The 21,324-nt window shown below is 44.9% G+C and overlaps 2 protein-coding genes and 1 pseudogene across 3 annotated transcripts in view; 1 reads left to right on the top strand and 2 right to left on the bottom strand.

Moving 5' to 3' along the window:
- Nucleotides 1-21,324, bottom strand: part of LOC308376383 (tripartite motif-containing protein 16-like) — a 270,456-nt pseudogene that overhangs the window by 6,519 nt on the left and 242,613 nt on the right. The window lies entirely within an intron of this gene.
- On the bottom strand, nucleotides 1,451-18,899 carry vdac3 (voltage-dependent anion channel 3). Its single transcript, XM_080852212.1, has 10 exons — nucleotides 18,772-18,899; nucleotides 15,163-15,248; nucleotides 13,665-13,736; nucleotides 13,112-13,161; nucleotides 11,031-11,183; nucleotides 10,276-10,328; nucleotides 5,408-5,635; nucleotides 3,341-3,491; nucleotides 2,981-3,038; nucleotides 1,451-2,679 (listed from the first exon to the last, which is right to left on the bottom strand). Exons 2-10 carry the CDS (start codon nucleotides 15,242-15,244, stop codon nucleotides 2,588-2,590), a joined length of 939 nt encoding a protein of 312 aa, XP_080708338.1. The 5' UTR covers nucleotides 15,245-15,248; nucleotides 18,772-18,899; the 3' UTR covers nucleotides 1,451-2,587.
- Nucleotides 15,255-21,324, top strand: part of enkd1 (enkurin domain containing 1) — a 19,782-nt gene continuing 13,712 nt past the window's right edge. The window contains exon 1 of the mRNA XM_080852211.1: nucleotides 15,255-18,021. The gene's annotated coding sequence lies outside the window, so the exon portion shown is untranslated. The remainder of the gene's footprint in view (nucleotides 18,022-21,324) is intronic.

Here is a 21,324-nt window from a genome sequence, read left to right as displayed (position 1 = left end):
GTTTATCTGTTTAGTATCTGTTTAGTATGTGTATTTATGTTTAGTATGTGTATTTATGTTTAGTATCTATATTGTACTGTATATTTATTGTTTATCTAGTAGGTCTACTACTCTGTCTTTTCATATTTGTATCTAATGTCAGTACTTATTGTTAAGTTATGTTATGTTATATCATGTTGGAGTACTTATATGTTTATATGTTATGTCTTGTTATGTTATGGTAGTGTGGTATGGTGTCCTGTCCTAAGAATTTCAGTGCCCAGTCCAACTCTGTTGTTCTGTGTATCTGACAATAAAAAGACTTGACTTGACTTGACTTGGAGGAGTGGTGGGGGCCGAGTTTTACAGTTTGTGGGCGGTTTGTGAGGAAGTCCTTTATCCAGGTGCAGATGGAGGGGGATAGGCCTATTGCAGTTCATTTGCTTTCTAGTATGTCAGGGATGATAGTATTAAAAGCTGAGCTGTAGTCAATGAAGAGCATTCTTATATAGGTTCCACGGAGTTCCAGGTGGCTCAGTGCGGAGTGGAGGGCTACGTCTATGGCATCTTTCATGGACCTGTTTGCTCTGTAAGCAAACTGATGCGGGTCAAATGTGAGGGGAAGGGTTAATTTGATGTGGCGAGAAACCCGTTTCTCAAAGCACTTCATTATTACAGTTGTAAGTGCAATCGGTCTATAGTCATATATAACCATTCTTTCATCACATTATAACCTTCTTCATGCAATAGGCCTGGAAACCAGGCATCTTTACATTTACATACATACAAGCATCATTGCATGTGTTGTGCTGGTCTCAGGATAACTGAATTGAATATGAACTGGTCATAGATACACTGATCTATGCTGCAGTGGTTATAGTTGTGATCACTATTGTTGCATTGAGCTTCAGTTCTTTGGAGCCCACAGTATCCATGTAGTCTGTTTAACTTATTTGTTGTTTATTATACCTAATATTAATAACCATCAATGTTCATTTCAACAGTCGTTAATTATACCTAATATTAATAACCATCAATATTAATTTCAACCGTCATTAATTATACCTAATATTAATAACCATCAATATTCATTTCAACAGTCGTTAATTATACCTAATATTAATAACCATCGATATTCATTTCAACAGTCGTTAATTATACCTAATATTAATAACCATCGATATTCATTTCAACCGTCATTAATTATACCTAATATTGATAACCATCAATATTCATTTCAACAGTCGTTAATTATACCTAATATTAATAACCATCGATATTCATTTCAACAGTCGTTATGCATCATGCAGCTCTAAGGATCAGGCTCTAATACAACTTGGGTGAATAATCTTTGTGGTCTTGTGTAATGATTCTGCAATCTGTGTGGTCCAGTTTGTTAATCAGTAGGAGAAAATAAAGTAATAGACATAAACATCTATAGGTCTCTGAATGAACTAGTCTTGATACCATGTGTTTGACATTCCTCTTTATTACAAGATTCCTTCCTGTCAGCACGAGACGCAGCTCGACTGACGCTACACCAAGCCCAACATGGCACAGTCACACAGATACACTGCTTAGGGTCAAAGAATGACAGACACACAAGAAAAAAGAAAAAGACAAATAAAGGGAAAAAAAACATTTGACAATAGGAAAACAACATACTCTAAACCCCCCTGAAGCACACGGCACAAAGAGATTCAAAGGATGTAGTTATTACATTTGGCAAAGAAAAAAAGGAGTGAACCAATGTTCAAAGTGGTCAGGATTGGAGTGGACAGTGCAGTGTGTCAACATCCCACTGCCGACCTCCACACAACAGAGCTAACACAACAGCTAACACACATCAGATTGGGCCGTGCTCACATCTGCTCCCAACAGGCAATGCTGCTTCCTGGTCATGTGACCACTGTCTGAGGTCAGAGTGTGTGGTGTTGGCATGGTGACCCATGGCTTTGATATGTCTGGTTTGGTTGTGAGGAAGGGGAGGGATCGAATTCAAACTTTTTTTGTTACTTATTAGGATCTGCCCCTGACTGGCCTGAATGTCACTCATTCACCAAGGAGACAAACAACTCAGTTAGATTAACTTAAAGCATACACACTCTGTGATGAGGCTACTAACGAATGTCAACAACATATCGGTGAAAGAACTCACACTCACTCCAACTTTCTTGTTGGTAGTGGGGCAGGTCTACAGACAGTCAGTGTGTGTGTGTGTGTGTGTGTGTGTGTGTGTGTGTGTGTGTCTGTGATTGTTTTATACACACAGGAATAATCCAGTTCAGTATTGCTATGGACTTGTGGGATGACACACAAACAGCCGTGCTGTCGCTTTGCAGACGATGCTGAAAGGGGCGTGACCATGACAGTGGGGTTTCAAGACTGGTGCTCTTTTTTATTTTGTACAGAAGGTCACAAAGGATTAAGGCCTGAAATCTGGTGTGTGTGTGTATGTGACAGGAATCAAGAGGGGCAGGGAGGTCGTTGCACATTTCTGAGTGGCGTGGTTTGATTCTGTGTTATTTTGCGTTTCTTTCATCCATGCGTCTCCTCTCCTCTCCTCTCCTCTCCTATCCTCTCCTCTCCTGTCCGCTTGTCAGCTAGCTTACACGTCCAGCTCGAAGCCCAGACCAGCCTTGTGGCCTCCGGCGCTAAAGTTCTTCCCATCAACTAGAGCCGAGAGGGTGAGCTTCACTCCTGTTGAGAGTGAGAGAGACAGAGAGAGAGAGGCAGAGAGAGAGAGACAGAGAGAGACACAGACAGAGAGAGAGAAAGGGAGTGAGGGATTGAGGGAGAGAGAGAGAAAGAGAGTGAGACAGAGAGAGAGAGAGACACAGAGAGACAGAGAGAGAGAACAGTGAGCCACTGAATTACATACAACATTCAACTTCTTAGATACAAATACATAAACAGATACACACACTCACACACACACATACTCAAGCCAGGGTGGGTGTGCAAACACACAGATTAACAGACACATAGGTCCGTGTGTTACCTGGCCTCAGGCTCTGTGTGTATCCCACTCCAATCAGGCTTGCGTTGTTCACCTTAGCCTGCAGGAGACAAAACACACCCAATCACAAACTGACCCATACACACATCAGCATCCAATCAGCATGTAGCCCACACACCAGCAGCCAATCAGCAGGTGGTGAACACGTCAACATCCAATAAGCAGGAGGTGCACAAACTGAATTTTTAAAGGCACAGTCCTCAATCCTTTTGAAAGATCGTTTATATCTGAGCTCAACGGCCAATCACATAGATTATATTATATCATGGACTGTACCTTTAACATTAGATATAATAATAACATTGTTCACAACTACACAAGCAAGACAGCAGAGAGACTCACAGTGATGGAGGCGTCCTTGTCCAGCTGGTACTTGGCCGCGATGCCGAAGCGCGTGTTATTACTGCCGGCCGTCCAGGCCAGATTCACCGCCGTCTCCAGCTGATCATTCACCTTCTGGTAAATGGAGCCACCGAACTCTGTGCCGTCATTACTGTAACACACACACACACACACACACACACACACACACACACACACACACACACACACACACAACAATCATTGTTATGCATATATAATACTCAAATATATACGGTACATTAAACATATATTACATATATATTATATCTAAATCATATTACAATAATCTATATATAATAATAATATACTACATATAAATAATAATGTACTATTATTATTCTTTTATTTTGCCAGCTGAATAACATATTCATTATTACCATTCCAGTTCATCATCAATATATAAAAATTCTACCAATACCTAACTACAGTCTTTTCACACACTGTGTTTCTGACACAAACCTTCCTGCAGTATACTCTAGGGATGGGAACCGAGAACCGGGTCTTGTTTAGAACCGGTTCCCAATGAGCCGAATCTTTGGAATCGTTAGCCAAATTCATAACCGGGTCTGTTAACGGGTCTATGTGCCGTTTGCGCATGCGCGATCTCTTAATAATAATCAGACCGCAGCAGAAATGGCAACTCGACAGATGCGATCTAAAGTGTGGCTTTATTTCACCCGAACGGATGCAAACACGGTCACTTGTAACCTCTGTAAAAAATGTATTTCCTCAAAGGGAGGAAGTACATCTACCATGAATAAGCACTTGAGCACACATGGTATAAAATTACAAGAATGTCATGTTTTCGATGCCAGCAGCAGCTCAACTAACGTCGGCGCTTCATCCCTAACTTGCCAAGGTAAACTCCTCAAAATGTTTTATCATAAGTCATAACGGTGTTACTCGTGTGTTATCAGCAAACGTTTGCGTTTTCGTGTTAACCATAACTAAACTTAGCATTGAATTGCATAACAGAATGGGCGATGTTGGACATTGTCATATATTATATATAACTTACATAACTAGGCTAGCTTAACTGGAGAATCTTCTATTTTCAGCCGTTGGCTAGAGGCAGGGGCAGTGCTTGCCTCCCCTCGGTTGGTTCTAGGGTAGGGTTAGGCTGTACAAAAGACTCCGTTAATAATAACGCGTGCAGCTCCCTCAGTTTGACAGTTCGATATTGATAAGTTTCTCGTAGCCAATTCAGTGGCAGCAATAGCTAAGTGTTAAATATACTGAGTGCCTAGTTTGTACATGATACAAGTAAGTATGTTTCAGTACGTTATTGTGTTTGTAGTGGACTCTACATTGCTATTAGAAGCGTTAAGCATAATTGTTCGCTATTAGCAATACAACCAAGCAACCTACAAGAAAATATAAAGCCAAGCTGGAGACACAATTAGCCCTGAGCGATCGCGTATCCTCCCAGAGAAGGCAGACATGCAAATTTTTCTGCACAAAAATTGTAAATAGTCTTTGCCACTGCTAGTTAGATTTTTTTGGCAGCTCAGTTAATAATATACCCTTTTACAAAAGGAAGGAGCATTGTTATTTTTATGAACGTTTATATTAAACAGAACACATTTTATTTAAGTTATGTAAGTTTTATTTAAATGTGTATGTAAACATTCTAAAAATGTATATAAAAGAACATTAATGTAAAAAACCCGTTTGGGCTCTTTTTTCACCCCTTACCCAATTATAAGAATCGTTAAGAGAATCGATAAGGAATCGGTTCGATAAGCAGGAATCGATAAGGAACCGGAATCGTTAAAATCTTAACGGTTCTCATCCCTAGTATACTCACACAAAATCTAACACAAACCTTCCTGCAGTATACTCACACAAAATCTAACACAAACCTTCCTGCAGTATACTCACACAAAATCTAACACAAACCTTCCTGCAGTATACTCACACAAAATCTAACACAAACCTTCCTGCAGTATACTCACACAAAATCTAACACAAACCTTCCTGCAGTACACTTACACGCTTGCCTGCCTCACACAAAAACGAACACAAACCCTGCTGCAGTATACTTACACGTTGGTGTGCAGCTGGAAGTCTCCAGCCTTGTAGCCCAGGGCGAAGTTGTTCTGGGCCAGCTTGGACTTGGCCGTGTCGAAGGCCATCTGGTAGCCAGCCAGCCAGCCCTCGTAGCCCAGGACAGCAGCAGCGTGCACGGTGGGGCCAGCCATGTCAAAGTCCAGGTCACAGCCCACGTTTACAAAGTCTCGCTTATAACCTGTCTTCAGCTTGGCACTCTTCTTCCTGCGAGAGAGAGAGAGGAAGAGAGAGAGAGAGGGAGTGAGAGAGAGACAAAGACAGGGAGAAATTGTGAGACAGAGAACATGGAGAGACTAAATAAATAAAGAGTGATGAGCAGCAAGATAAGGAGAGGGAAAGAAGGAGAGATGTTCAGGGGAAAAGAAGGGAAAAAGGAAAGACAGCAGAAACAGGGAAACGACAGCAGGAACAAAAGACGGGAGGCATATTAGATGGAAATGGAAAAGACTGGAAAGATGAGGAGATAAAGAGACTAAAGGAACGTTTTTGAAGGGATAGTGCTATGCTTAGTCCCATCCAGAAGAATGGACATGCAACATGAAATGTCTCAAAGATAAGCAGAGTAACAGAGACTGAGGATTCCCTCATCGGCACTGCAGCCGTAGCATTCTCTTTCTCTGTGGTGTGTGTGTGTGTGTGTGTGTGTGTGTGTGTGTGTGTGTGTGTGTGTGTGTGTGTGTGTGTGAGTGTGGTTGTGTGGACACAGACCTGATCAACACCCTAGAGGGATCACTGCGTGGAGGAGCAGAGTCTAAGCTCAACTTGATTGGGGAAATCATATACCGGACCTGCAAGGATAGGTTTGAAGAAATTGTCCCCAAACAGAGGACCGCCCCGAGAGAGAAGGGAAGGAGGGAAAAGGAAATCCTCCAGCTGGTGCAAAGGCGTCGGCAACTCCGCAAGAACTGGAGGAAGGCAACCCACGCAGAGAAAGAGGGTCTCAAAGTCCTGTGGGAGGAGGTCAGGAAAAGGCTAGCCGGGCTTCGCAGTGCTGAACGCATTCGCAAGCGTAGCAAACGGAATCCCCTTAGGAACACCAGGATACGTGCCTCGGCCTGCACAGCCGACAGCCGATTTCAACACCATGCCCCCTAAGCTCAGTGAAGTCAGGCAAGTCGTGAAGAAGGCAAGGTCCTCTTCAGCACCAGGCCCAAATGGAGTCTACAAGCTCTATAAGAACTGCCACAAGGTACTAGAGCTGCTATGGTACCTAATGAGAACTGCCTGGAAAAAGCAATTAATTCCATCCGAGTGGCAAAGAGCGGTAGCAGTCTTCATTCCAACGGAAACAAACTCCAAAGATATCGGCCAATTCCGAAACCTCGCCCTGCTAAATGTGGAAGGAAAGATATACTTCTCAGTACTAGCCCGAAGGATGACCAACTACCTGCTAGAGAACGGCTATGTCAACACAAGCTGCCAGAAGGCAGGGGTCCCAGGTTTCCCAGGATGTGTAGAGCACTCCACGATGATCTGGGACCAGATCCAGAAGGCCAAGCGGGAGAAGACCGACCTGCATGTCATCTGGCTCATCCTTGCCAACGCATATGGATCAGTTCCACATCAGCTGATTAACTACGCCATGGAATTCTTCCACATGCCCACCTGTGTAAGGAACGTGGTAGCACAGTATTTCAGCAACCTGCAGATGTGCTTTTCCCTCCAGGATTACACCACCGGTTGGCAGAGGCTCGAAGTAGGAATTGCTATGGGGTGCGCCATTTCTCCAATACTATTTGTAGCAGCCTTTGAGATAATCCTCATCGGCGCAAGACAAATGGTTGGAGGGATCAAACTACCAACTGGTCAGAGGCAACCCCCACTGAGGAGCTACATGGATGATGTCACCAGCCTCCTTCAGACAGCAGCATGCACATCGAGACTGCTGAAAAGGATGGATGAGTTGATGTCGTGGGCAAGAATGAAGATCAAGCCCTCCAAATCTCGTAGCCTGTCACTCCGAAGGGGAGTCAGAAACGACAACACCATCTTTGTCGTTGGAGGAGAAAAAATCCCTCTCCTATCAGAGCAACCCATCAAAAGCCTCTCTGATGGCCTGACAAGAATCGACCAAAGCCAACTCCCCGGGAAGTACAAGGTCTGGTGCTACCAGTTTACACTCTACAGGAGGGTAATGTGGCCCCTGAACAGTGGTGGGTAGTAACGCGTTACAAGGAACGCAAATGAGTAAAAAAGTACATTTTTCGGGTAACGAGAACTTTTTGCGTTCCTTTATAAAGTCTGCACTTTTACTCTTACTCGAGTAAATATTTGAACTAGAATTCTACTCTTTACTCAGTTACATTTCCATGTGCTTTCATTAAAATGAGTATTGTGATAAAAGTACACATATCTTTGTTTACTGGAATACAAGCATACACGGCAACCAGAGGGTGAAAACGGAGAGGTCTGAGTTAGCTATGCGTTATCGACGCGCCCTCCACAGGTTGCAACATTGTTGTCATTTCATAGCCGCGCAGGAGACTTCAGGTCGACCTTTACGACTATAACTTTAATCGCCGCCACTATGGATGAGAAGATGGACGAAGCTAGCGTTACTACTGGTCCTCCTGAAAGGTCCTAGGGTAGCCCCCACTCCAATGTAATAATATTTTTTGCAACTCACCGTCAGCATCAGGTTTATTTACTTGGCTAGCTTGCAAAAGGCAGCTAAGTTATACTGTCAGAATTGCTAGCACGAATAAGTCAAAAATTTGTAAAATGGCAGGTGATTCATGGCATCTTTTTTCTCTAACCGGGATGATCTTGTAAATAACAATGCTTTTGCAGTCAGAAAGAGAGAGAGAGGGCATTTCTCTCCATGAGAAAGAATGAGATCTCCTACATGGTCAATATTTTTAATGGCCTACTGTTATTTCCTATGAGATCTATGAGATGTGTAATGAAAAAAAAACATACATGATACAATGAAGCAACTTGTGAAGAAATGTGTCAAGAGTGCATTTCTTTCTGACTTACTCACGTTATGTTTTTCATTGATCCAAACACTCCAACACAAAAAAGTAACTTGTAATTTGAGTAACTTTTAAACAGAGTACTTTTTTACTCTTACTCGAGTAAGTTTTCCAATTGGAATATTTACTTTGACTCAAGTCGATTTTGAAGGAGGTAATTGTACTTTTACTTGAGTACCAATTTTCAGTACTCTACCCACCACTGTCCCTGAAAATGAGTGAGATCCCCTCATCGACTGCAAGTAAGATGGATGGAAAAGCCAATTCATTCATCCGAAAGTGGTTGGGGCTGCCACGGTGCCTATCTGAAACAGGTCTCTTTGGGAGGAACAAACTGCAGCTGCCACTGCAGTCCATAAGTTTGGGCTACATGCAGGAGAAGACCAGGCTGGTTCTCGAACTACGGGAGTCCACAGACCAGTCGGTAAGGAATGCAAAAGCCAAGATTCCAACCGGCCGCAAGTGGGATGCCCAAACTGAGGTTGACATAGCCGTCGGTCGGCTGCAACATAGGGAGATCATGGGCAGAGTCCAGGCAGGAAGAGCAGGGCTAGGATGGGGAGAGGCGCCACGCTTCTGGTCCAAGGCCAACCGTAGGGAGAGGAAGGAGATGGTGGTGTCAGAGGTGACGAGGATGGAGGAGGATCGCTACAAGATCAAGGCGGTGTTGCAGGGTCGACAAGGAAGCTGGACAACCTGGGAGGGTGTTGCAAATCGGAACATCAGTTGGTCAGACGTGTGGAAGATTCCACAGGCAAGACTCAGCTTCCTCATCCGCTCAACCTATGACACGCTTCCCTGTCCTCGGAACCTCCGCCAGTGGTTTGGGAAAGAAGAATGCTGCTCACTCTGCAATGCCCCCAACGCAAGCCTCCAGCACATCCTAGCAGACTGCAAGATCGCGCTTTCACACGGGCGCTACAGATGGCGCCATGACCAGGTCCTGAGAAAGCTAGCCGAAGTGCTGGAGGTGTGTCGACAGGGCAACAACGAACCACCACCAGCAGAGGACCACACCAGCTTTATCTCAGAAGGAGGGGTAAGGAGAAACACCAGGTCTAGAGGAATATCAAGGCCCTTCTCTCCCGACCAGGAGTGGAACATGAGGGTTGACCTTGACAGGCAGCTCCGATTCCCCACGGAGATCACCACCATATCTCTCCGGCCAGACATAGTTGTGTGGTCAACAAAGGCCAGATCTGTGCACCTCATCGAGCTCACAGTACCACTGGAGGAGGGGATTGAGGCCGCCTTTGGACGCAAGAAGGCCAAGTACTCAGAGCTGGCTGCTGAATGCCGGGAGGCTGGCTGGAAGGCTGGCTGGAAGGCTACCATCTACCCAGTGGAGGTCGGATGCCGAGGGTTCTTGGGTTTGTCAACCACACGCCTCTTGAGGGATGCAGGAGTGACCGGAGGGAGGCTAAGGAAGGCAACAAAGGACCTGGCAGAGGAGGCTGAGAAAGGGAGCTTTTGGCTCTGGCTGAGGAGGAAGGATAGGTGTTGGGGGAAGAACACCTAACCCCAGACAACAGACGAGGGGAGAACAACTACCAGCTGCAGGGGGTGACAGGGTGACGTCCCTGTCACTGCTCCGCCACCAGGAGACGTTCCAGAATTAAAGGAGTGAAACGTTGGTGAATGGTGGTTTCTGGCTGATGACCCTGCAGCTGACACATGGGCACCGGAGGAGGTGCGACAGGCAGCAATGCCCAGCAGGTCTTAACATCTTCCTGTACATTTACTAAGAGACAGTGACGGAGGAAGGTAAAGATGGTTTGTGTGTGTGTGTGTGTGAGTATGTGAGTGTAGTGTGTGTTCGTGCACGTGTCTGTGTGTTTCTGTGTGTAAGAAGAGCTTGGCTATGCTTACCCGGTGTTGGGGACAAAGGAAGTATCCAATGCCAACTTCAGTCCTTTGGCCAGCTGCAAATGATAATAATCTCAATTATTATTACAATTATCACCATCATCACAATCACTGCATTCTAACACACTAACATTTACTAACATAACATAACTAAGCCAGTCACAGTCATCACAGACACAGCATTATCATCACCATCCAGTTACTCAGTCGTTATTTTCACAATCAGTAGGTCAGAATTACAGTTACTTCAAATATCACGATTATCACAATTAATTTAATCATCATAACCATCACCAATCAATCAGCAAAACCAATATTGCTGTTATCATCACAAGTAGGCATGTTTTTGTATTGTCACAGCAACTGTCAATACAATCATCACCAATATTATCATTTAACAATCACTGTCACAGTCGTCATCATCATCACCATCATCAGCATTATCATCAGCATCATCACCCTCATCATCATCATAATCACAATCACCATCACAATCACCAACTTCATCACAATCACCAACTTCATCACAATCATCATCATCACAATCATCAGCACCATCATCACAATCATCATCATCACAATCATCACAATCACAATCATCATCACCATCATCACAATCATCATCATCACAATCATCACCATCATCATCATAATCATCAGCACCATCATCACAATCATCATCATCACAATCATCACCATCATCACCATCATCACAATCATCATCTGTTAGGTTTGGTTAGCAAACGTGTGGTTCTCACCTGGTCCTCCATGGACACCTCGTTGGTCAAGGTGTTGTCTGTGTTCCACTTCTGGTTGAAGGTCAGACCCAACTCTGGCACCTTGTACTTGGTCTCCAGACTCCCAGAAGCCTTCCCTGTGTCCACAGCACTAGACCCACCAGTGGAGAACTCCTATTAGTCAGAGAGACACACACACAGAGAGAGAGAGAGAGAGAGAGAGAGATAGAGAGAGAGAAAGGCAGAAGGATAGACAGAAAAGAGGGCAAAAGTGGAGAGCAGCCATTTTATAAGCAGTGGTATGCTTCATTGGCCATTAAGTACTGTGAAAGTGCTGGATGCTGTCTGGAGAAGAGGACTGGGGGAGAGAGGGCAGGGAAGAGCGTTATAAAAGAAGAGGAAAAGAGAGGAGAGGAGAGGAGTGTAGAGTGGGGGTCTGGTGCTTCTCTGGGTCAGACTAGCGGCAAACACGATCTGGTGTGGCGCTTACACTGTACAGGGGACGCGGTAGCTGTTAGCATTAACACCGCTGGAACATCCACACAAGCTTGCTTACGCAACATTAACACACAATACCATAAGGCAGGACTGCGGGAATACTGCAGCAAGCCTGGAGGAGGGAAGTTTGAACACAAGCGCAAAAAACACACAACCACACGCACAGATATTCATACATTTACACACACACACACACACACACACATTATTCTACAGTGGTCCCACAAACACTCTCATTAGCAAACACTCACATCACACACACATATAGGCATTTAAGCAAATACACCCTTACCATCTGACAATGAGGTCCAAATAGGAGGCAGAAAAAAGACAGAGAAAGATAATACACAGTTAGGGGACGATTTATTGGACAGAGATACCCAAACACACAAACACATAAGCACTTCATTTCAGAAAGGAGTTGAGATGAGAAGGTTTCAGTAACACATAAATAGAATTGTATTTATTCTTTGCTACTCTTTCTAGCTGAAGCAATTTAGCATAAGAGTCAGGCATGCAGCACAAATGCCTACACAAACACACACACACATTGTCTGCACCAGACACAGGCCTCTTGACAGCCTGATCTGGCTTGACTCCACTGAGTAGGAACACACACACAGACACACACACACACACACACACACACACACACACACACACACAAACACACACACACACACACACACACACACAAACACAGAGAGACAGACAACAACGCACAAAAGGTCTGGCAGACAGATCACTCTGAAACACATGAAAAACACACTGCCTATTACAGAGCTAGTAGCCCCTCATACATCCACACACACACACAGCACGCATGTACGCACGTATACACACACCCACACACATTTTCTAAGCTACTGATGGACACCTACTCTGTCAGGCTCAGAATATTAGAGCCCTGTTCAGCAGCTCCACGCAGGGCCTCTGGGCCTGATTGTAATTGTTGCCCAGTGAACTGCTCACAGTGTTCACTGTGTAAACAACAGCGGTTAAGCTCAGCCCAGTGGCTTGGCTAACCGCAGCTGAGTCTCTGGAGGACTGTGGTCTGTTTCACCGAGCCAATTCTCTCCTGTCACTTTGACCCTCTCATCAGCTGCTAGGCAAACCCTGCTGTAACACCACTTTAAGTAAACATTTACAGGCCAATAGGCCACTTCCTGGCATCATTTATAGTCGGCTAAGTAAAGTTAGCTAATTTCCCCCCCAAAGCAGGACATGGTGTTTGCACACATCAGGAGTGTTATACGTCCTTAGGGAAGGGTGCAGTGGCCCGGATCCCATCGAGAGTTCGTGTCCATCTGGGTGTCATACAATCTCTTCCTATCATTCTACTTTTCTATTCTCAAATAAATGTACTAGAAAATGGAATGAGAAAGAGAGGAGGAGGGGAGAGATAGAGGGAAAGAGGGAGAGAAAAAAAGATGGAGAGAAGAGGAGAGAGATCGAGAGAGGGAAAGAGGGAGAGAGAGAGAGAGGGAGAAGGAGAGAGAGAAGAGGAGAGAGATAGAGAGAGGGAAACGGGGAGAGAGAGAGAGAGAAGGATAGAGAGGGAAAGAGGGAGAGAGAGAGAGAGATAAAGTGAAAGGGGTACTCACTACTCCACTCTGTGCCTTGGTCTTCAGGTCCAGTTTCACCGTTCCATAACCTAAAGGAGAGACAGTGATGATAACACATGTCAGCATGTCACAAGGAATGCAGATCAGAGACATTTGACTTGCATTTCTGGCCAGAGAGGTTAACAAAGCTACCCTCCTGTTTTACATTTCCAGACGCCTGCTAGCTCTGCATTCGAAGCTAAAGGTCACAGAGGTCACTGGTTTATTGGCTAGTGTGTGTGTGTGTGTGTGTGTGTGTGTGCGTGGTGTTTCTTGTTTCAATGGAGGAAAGACTCTTGGGAACTGCAGTCAGAAAAGACATGCTGTGTCACGGAAGATCTAATACACACACACACACACACACACACACACACACACACACACAAACACACACACACACACTGATGCACTTTTGTGAGTGTACATTAGCACAACAAAGAACACCATCTGTCAACATATGTCATCCCATGAGAGTTGTGTGTGTGTTTGTGTGGTGTAAGTGTGTGTGTTTGTGTGGTGTGAGAGTGCCTGTGTAAGCATACACAATACACACCGTAGCCTTTGCCGAAGATGTCCTTGGCAGCTTTCCCCAGGTCAGAGTAAGAAGGAGGGACGGCCATTTTGACTGTTGGAAAAGAGACAAAGACAAACGTTTTTACATCCATCAGTTTGCTTTTGCAACCACACACACACACAAACACACACACACGCACACACACAAGCGCAACCACACACACAAACACACAGCAAACCTCAGCCAAGCAGTAGGACATTTCATTGTCACTTGGCCAGGGTAGAAGCACAGCTCTGCACAACCATGGGCAATATCTACAAATCATATCAGGAGTCAGAGAAAGAAAGAGGAATAAACGGAGTGCAAGAGAGAGGAATAAAGGGAGAGGAGAGAAAAAGAGAAATAATGATAAAGAGAGGACAGAGGCGGGAGAGAAAACCATGTGTATTCAGCGCAAAGCGTCTCCTTTCTTAAAGGTGAGGTCCAAACCGGTAGCCATCCCTTTAAAGAGGCCTGATGTCACAGCAGATTCAGAGCCCCCGTGGGGGTGTAAGCCACACTAGCCTCTGGCACACAAAGCAGTAGGTACCTGGCAACATATCAGACTCTTGGGATAAGTGTGCGTGCACATGTGCACGCGTGTGTGTGAGTGTGTGTGTGTGTGTGTGTGCGTGCGCGTGCGTGTGCGCGTGCGCGTGCGCGTGCAAGCATGCTCCACAGCTGCCTGCAGCACTACCACATTCTGCTGCCGAACTTTCTAAGCAGCTAATGCAATCATACACACAAGTGAGGACTCATCTCACAGCACACACAGACACTGGGGGGTTTATCTGTATGATGTCGTCAGGGACCAGGAGACCTCGTCATATGCCTGGATCGCTCTATGGAAAACTCTCTCACGGCCTTGTCCTCTCTCTCTTTCACTCTATCACTCTCTCCCTCTCAGCCTCCTCCATCTATAGATCACTAACCCTAACCCTCCCCCTCTGACACTCGCTCCGTTTCCTGTGCAACACATGTTCCCTGGGGGGACTCATATTTCAGTGTCCCGTGGCCCCTAAAGCATGTGGCCCGTTCCCCTGGGGACCTCCTGCCTGTCCTCTGCCTGTCCTGTCTCTGGCCCTTACTCTATCACTCTCTCCCTTACTCTATCACTCTCTCCCTTACTCTATCACTCTCTCCCTTACTCTATCACTCTCTCCCTTACTCTATCACTCTCTCCCTTACTCTATCACTCTCTTTCCCTTACTCTATCACTCTCTCCCCCTTACTCTATCACTCTCTCCCTTACTCTATCACTCTCTTTCCCTTACTCTACCACTCTCCCCCCCTTACTCTATCACTTTCACTCTACAACCCTTACATTTTCTGATCAAATAAAGTGCTGGTTAAAATGAATAAACAAATCTCGCACTCTGTCTATCCCTCTTTTGTTCTTGTTCCTTTTGTCACAGACACTCTCTCTCTCTTCCTCTCTCTCTCCTTGGTGGTCCCCTGACAACATCACCCCCCCCCCCCCCCCCCCTCCATGACCTACCCACTCTCTTGGGCGGGTGATGGGGGCAGGGTTTGGGGCTGTCCTTCACCTCAGGTTCCACCTTCTTTGTTGCGTCAGACATCGCTCTTGGAGAGGAGGGGGAAGAGGTTGCAAGAGGGACTCACAGCATGGTATTGTGTGTGTGTGTGTGTGTGTGTGTGTGTGTATGTGTGTTTGTGTGTGTGTGTGTGTGTGTGTGTGTGAGTGTGTGAGAGAGAGAGAGAGAAAGTGTGTGTGCATGCGGACAGAGAGAGAGAGAGAGAGAGAGAGAGAGAGAGAGAGAGAGAGAGAGAGAGCAAGGAAATGCAATCTGTACATGTGTCTTAAGAGATCCTTCAATGTTGGGTGGGGCTTTTGGCAGAGGTTGGTTGAGTCAATTTGGATTAATTGAACTTCTGTGTGTATGTGTGTGTGTGTGTGTGTGTGTGTGTGTGTGTGTGTGTGTGTGTGTGTGTGTGTGTGTGTGTGTGTGTGTGTGTGTGTGTGTATGTATGTGTGAGAAAGAGAAAATATATGTGTACCAAAAGAGGGTATGTTTTCTGCAACATTTCACCATAGTCTATATATTAGCTACTCCCGGAGTGATCCCTGAAGTTAAGACACAGTCTGCTGAATGGCTGCTCCAGGGGAGTGTGTGACTGCGTCAGTGCTGGCCATCTGATCTGATGCAGCACAGCTATGTGTCTGTAAGGTCGTTCAGGACAGTCAGGGGGGTTTTGTCAGGACAGTGACAAGACCTGAGGAGGGGAGCCAGCCAGAGCTGACAGATTCTACAGATGACCCAAAATAACCTGCATGTTACATTTTCCATTAGGATGTCCGCTAACACATACGCTCTGACACACACACACACACACACACTCACATTCACACGCAGACTCATACTCACTCATAAACACACACATACACACACACATAACAACTCACTTACAAAAAAACACTCACACAGACTCACCCACAGTCACATACACACACACACACACACACACACACACACACACACACACATAAAAACTCACTTACAAAAGTACACTCACACGGACTCACCCACAGTCACACACACACACACACACAGATGTGTAACCCGCCAGCAGGCTGTGCCTCCACTACTGGAGTGACAGCTGAGAGTGACCGTGCTGGCATTATGCTGTGCCACCCTCAAACGGGCAGACTGCTGAGACAGCATACACACACATCATTCACTCATGCACTCACACACACGCCACGGTCCAACGCACCATAGACACACGCTCTATAATTAGCCTGGGCTAACCCGACACCGCTGTCCCATGTGACAGCGCAGGTTATGAAATGTGTGCTTCAACAGATTCTGAACAACCCTTGGCTATCCAACACACACACACACTCAAACACACATTCAGAGATTTCCACACAAACACAAACCTATACACACATGCACCAGCCCCTCCCAACCTTAAACCTCATGGGACGTGCCTCCCTTCCCCCATACACACACACACACACACACACACACACACACACACCACACACACACAAACAAGCTCAGCACCCAGAATCAGTGATTGCCACAGAGCCGCTATATATCACAGATGACCTGACTTGAAGAAAACAACTGTGTTCATGAAAACAAGGATATCCTATAGTGCTCTCTCTTTCTGTCTCTCTCTCTCTCTGTTGAAACCTGAAGCACAGTGCAAGCTCACACTTTTGGTCCATGTGTGATATTTACACCCTAAGATTTGCCAAGCGTTCAAAGGGCATGACATGTAACACTGCAGAGCAGAATGTCTCTGTGTGTGTGTGTCTGTGTGTGTGTGTGGAGGTGGGTGTTTTAGTATATTCTCTTTGTCATGGGGTTTAAAATATCTGGCCTGACTCTAAACACTTTCAGCAATTTTCAGCAATACAGAGGAAAGCAGTGAGAGAAAGTGAAAGGGGGGGGGGGGTTCTCAGCCACAGCAAACCACAAAATATTCCTCAATTGCTTATCATGTAATGGCACATCAAGGGTTGGGCCACACTAGGCTGGCATTGCTGTGCTGATGGGTGGGGAGGGGTGTGTCAGAGGTAGCAAGGATATTATGAATAAGGTGTGTGTGTGTGTGTGTGTGTGTAAGAGAGAGAGAGAGAGAGAGAGAGAGAGAGAGAGAGAGAGAGAGAGAATGTGTCAAAGGTATGTAGCCTATAGGAGTGAGATAAGGTCAAGAACCAGAGTGTTGTTTAACTCAGTGAGGTTCATAGCTACTGCACATGGCTGAGGTCTCTGTACTTATGTCCACAGCTCACACTACAGCCTATATAGTAGATAGGCTACTGGGTATCTGGGACCAGCCTCCTGGCCCCATGGTCACACATGCCACCTTGCCATCAACCCATGTATGGAAATAATTGATACCTTGATAGGAGCCATGTTGGTAATGTCAAGCTACATTTATGTCAACACAATTCCACAGATCACTTGGAAGTTTTAAAACCGCCCGTGACAACTCGATCCCGCAAAATGGAAATGCAAATTCTCTCATATGTTAACCTAGCTTTGTTGAGCTACGTGGCCTCATTATAGAGAACGACGGCACAACGGTCAGTTTACGCTGTCTCTGCAACGGAACACACGTTCGTAAAATCTGCCCATCTTGGATATCAGTAAAGTGTTCAAATATCCCGCCCTACCACTCAATGATATAGCCTATGACGTACATAGTTGGTTACTACAGTTATGTACACGCATCAATGATTGCTTCCTTGTAATGGTCAAACGAGACTGACAATGAGACACCCCTACTGACCAGCCCTGTTCTCGGAGAGCTACACATAACCTGGAATATTTCAAGGACCAACGCACACCATAACTGTACAAACCCTAAAGGGCAAGAAACGGTTTGTTAACCTTCAGCAACCTTTACATAGAACAGTGAAGTCTAACTGAGACGGGTGTCTTGTGATAGCGCACAGCGCGACAGCACACTTTCACGCAATAGCAGTCATGGGAAATTATTAAATCGGTGGTAGGCCTATTAGATCAACATATCGGTTTCCAAAACATAACACTGAACTTTCAACTGGCAGTGATGTGGCTGTCAGAACTACAGTGTTGCAGTAGGCTACAACAGAAAGACCGCAAATAGCTAAAATCATAGCGTGATTTTCAACAATGAGCTTCGGCGACCATCTGACGTCCGGCCGACAAAAACCTTTGTTTCCATGACAAGCCCTAAGAACACCAAAATAATTAATATGACACATTGCAAACGTTTTTAAAGCTCAGGCATAATTTGTGTAAACACAGAAGTCCATATATAGACCTGCATTTCGTGTTATTATGCATTGTTATTTGTGCACCCACTTTTTTTATATATATTTCCACGCCAGGACATCATGCCTGATGTGCTAAGGATAAAATGATGGTTTTGAGTAAAACCGCTGGCGCAGAGGGCTTGTCAACGGCCTAAAGAACACCGTGTTACCCTCCGGATCCCTCCATATCGAACGCCTTTCCAATTTACGCTTATGCATCTAATGAAATTCCCTAGACAACACTTGCGCCAATGTATTTAGCTGAATCGAGACGTTAAACTTTGTCAACAGAAATAAATAAGCATGTTTAAATGTTACTATGTATGTTCCTACCGTTATTCTCTTGCAGCGGTGTTGAACTGTGCTTTGCAGCGCTTCAGTCTATCCTGTCTCGCGCAATAGGGCACTGTGAAGGAGAAACTATCGAGGGGGCAACGCACTGAGCATGCGCAATCCTCTCCCTTTCCTTTCACTTCGCGACGGGAGTTGACGTGATTGTGTTATTGAAGGGAATGCTACAGCTGTCTTTAAATCTGTTAAGCCATATTGCATTTATCCATGTCGCACATTTATGACTAATGTAAAAACATGTGGGTTAGAACACCTTTCGTGATTACATTGTGACTACGAAAATTGGACCATAAAAAAATCAAAGACAAAAATAAAACAAAAACACAAGGTAAAATGACATAATATGCATATTAAACCTGTTAGCTATGAACCTCACTGTTTTCACTGTTTAATAATTACGACGTGCTTGACAGATAGGCTACACATGTGCAATTATCATAAGCACACAATTTATCAGAGAGCAATAGGACATAGCCTATCGTCGGTTCTGATCAATGTTAGGCCCGTGTGTTTCTATGAGATTCAAGGGTCATTGCTTATCTCCATATGGGCTTTGTCCCCCTGCAGTCTAAAGGCGGCTGCTTGCTTCAGCGTTGGGGTTAATTGTTGCGCAAAATTTACTCAGTGCAGTTCATGCTCCCAAAGGTTGCGCGTGTTGTCATGAGCCTGCCATTTGCTTGGCAGATAAAGGCTGAAGGCTGATTCATGCTTCCTTACGTAAGCGTAAGCGCAAGCGTCTTGCGTGCGTCGGCACCTTTTTCTAGACTTGCGTCATTTTTTACGTAAGCCCTTAAAGGCTGATTCATGCTTCCTTAAGGCTGATTCATGCTTCCTTACGTAAGCGTAAGCGCAAGCGCAAGAGGCCGCGCAAGCCCCTTGCGCGACCCTTGCGCGACTTCTTACGTCTTGCGTGCGTCGGCCCCTTTTTCTAGACTTGCGTCATTTTTTACGTAAGCCCTTACGCGAGCCTCGCAGCCTGCATTCTATCAACGAATGATACGAGATGAGGTTACTAAAATATTCTGCATGTCTACTCAGTTTTACAGTGCTTCCCAAGTAAAGGTTTGAAAAGAACTTCAAGCTTCAGACTTTCTGTTAGGGAACCTGTTATCTATCTGCAGAGCAAATGTCAGGCTCATACAAAAACATTAACGTGAATTACTTGATGCTAATACCTAGCGCGGTGTCTATAGGATTTTCCATATACGTTAGCATTAAGCTAACGTATTTTCTACCACAGTTAAACATGCAATACTATGTGATTGTTTTTAGAAAACGAATGTTACGTGATGAGATTACTCAAATGTAGTATGCATGTCTGCTCAGTTTAACAGTGCTACCCAAGCAAAGGTTTGAAAAGAACTTCAAGCTTCAGACTTTCTGTTAGGGAAACAGCTTTGTATCTGCCAGGCAAATGGCAGGCTCATGACAACACGCGCAACCTTTGGGAGCATGAACTGCACCGAGTAAATTTTGTGCAACCGTTAACCCCCAACGCTGTAGCATGCAGCCGCCTTAAGGCCGAATTATGCTCTGTTTTAGACGTAACGCCTAAGCACGTAATTTACACAAGGAACTTGTTTTAGACAAGTTTTGATTTAAGGTTCGTTTTAGACGCAGAGCGTGTTGCAAGGCTTGTGTTGCGTGTTGCAAAGCAAATTGACGCCAGAACTGTAGATTTATTTTGAGTTAAGTAAGCCTATTTATTGCAGCAGGACAAAGGAAAAAAACTTACCGGAGCATGAAAGTGTAGTGGGCGAAAGGCTTGATGTTATGAATACATGTGTTACACAAAATACAAATGTTGGCAATTCAGTACCAGTGGCGAAAAAGACATGACGCAAAAGTTCGTTTATTGACATCTTTTAATGACTGCGACAGGCTTTAAAACGATGTGTTTATGAGTTACATTATTTAAGATGAGGTGGTAAACGGTGAGAGAATCTCATCATGTTGTCAATGCTTGTAACTACAATGGTGCTGGCCATCAGTTAAGCCCACGTTAATGTTAACTTTTGTATATGAGCAGACCGGGCTCATTCTATCAAAATCGCGGGTGCAATTGATTGATTCACGTCAATATGAACTCAATGAATGATACCACCATGACTCACAAGTGGTGGAAAATGAATATGAAAGTATTTGTTCGTGAATTAGCACATTTTCTCCTAACAATCGCGGGTGAGAATGGGATATTCTCTAAGGTAACGGCAGGTTACTGTTAACTTTTGTATATGAGCAGACCGGGCCCATTCTATCAATCTCGCTGGTGCAATTGATGATTCACGTCAATATGAACTCAATGAAAGATATCACCATGACTGACAAGTGGCGGAAAATGAATATGAAAGTACCTATTTGTTCGTGAATGACCACATTCTCTCCAAACAATCGCGGGTGAGAATGGGATATTCTCTCCATAAATTCGCGGTAATTTAAGCATTCTATAAGTGTTTAAAGAGGATTTGTACAGGAGTTCATGTCTTTGGACCTCTTCTGTTATGTTTGTTCCTAATCCATAAGAAAAGGCTTGTG

Source organism: Sprattus sprattus (assembly GCF_963457725.1).
Source record: "Sprattus sprattus genome assembly, chromosome: 15".
NCBI lineage: Eukaryota > Metazoa > Chordata > Actinopteri > Clupeiformes > Clupeidae > Sprattus > Sprattus sprattus.
Note: the sequence above shows the minus strand (reverse complement) of the source record. Positions and strands in the feature narration are given on the sequence as shown.

Coding starts and splice junctions, on each gene's coding strand:
- vdac3 (XM_080852212.1), bottom strand. CDS start 15,244: ATGTCTGACGCAACAAAGAAGGTGGAACCTGAGGTGAAGGACAGCCCC. Junction 13,737..15,162: donor TCACCCGCCCAAGAGAGTGG/GTAGGTCATGGA, acceptor CTTTTCCAACAG/TCAAAATGGCCGTCCCTCCT. Junction 2,680..2,980: donor CACACAGAGCCTGAGGCCAG/GTAACACACGGA, acceptor CACTCTCAACAG/GAGTGAAGCTCACCCTCTCG.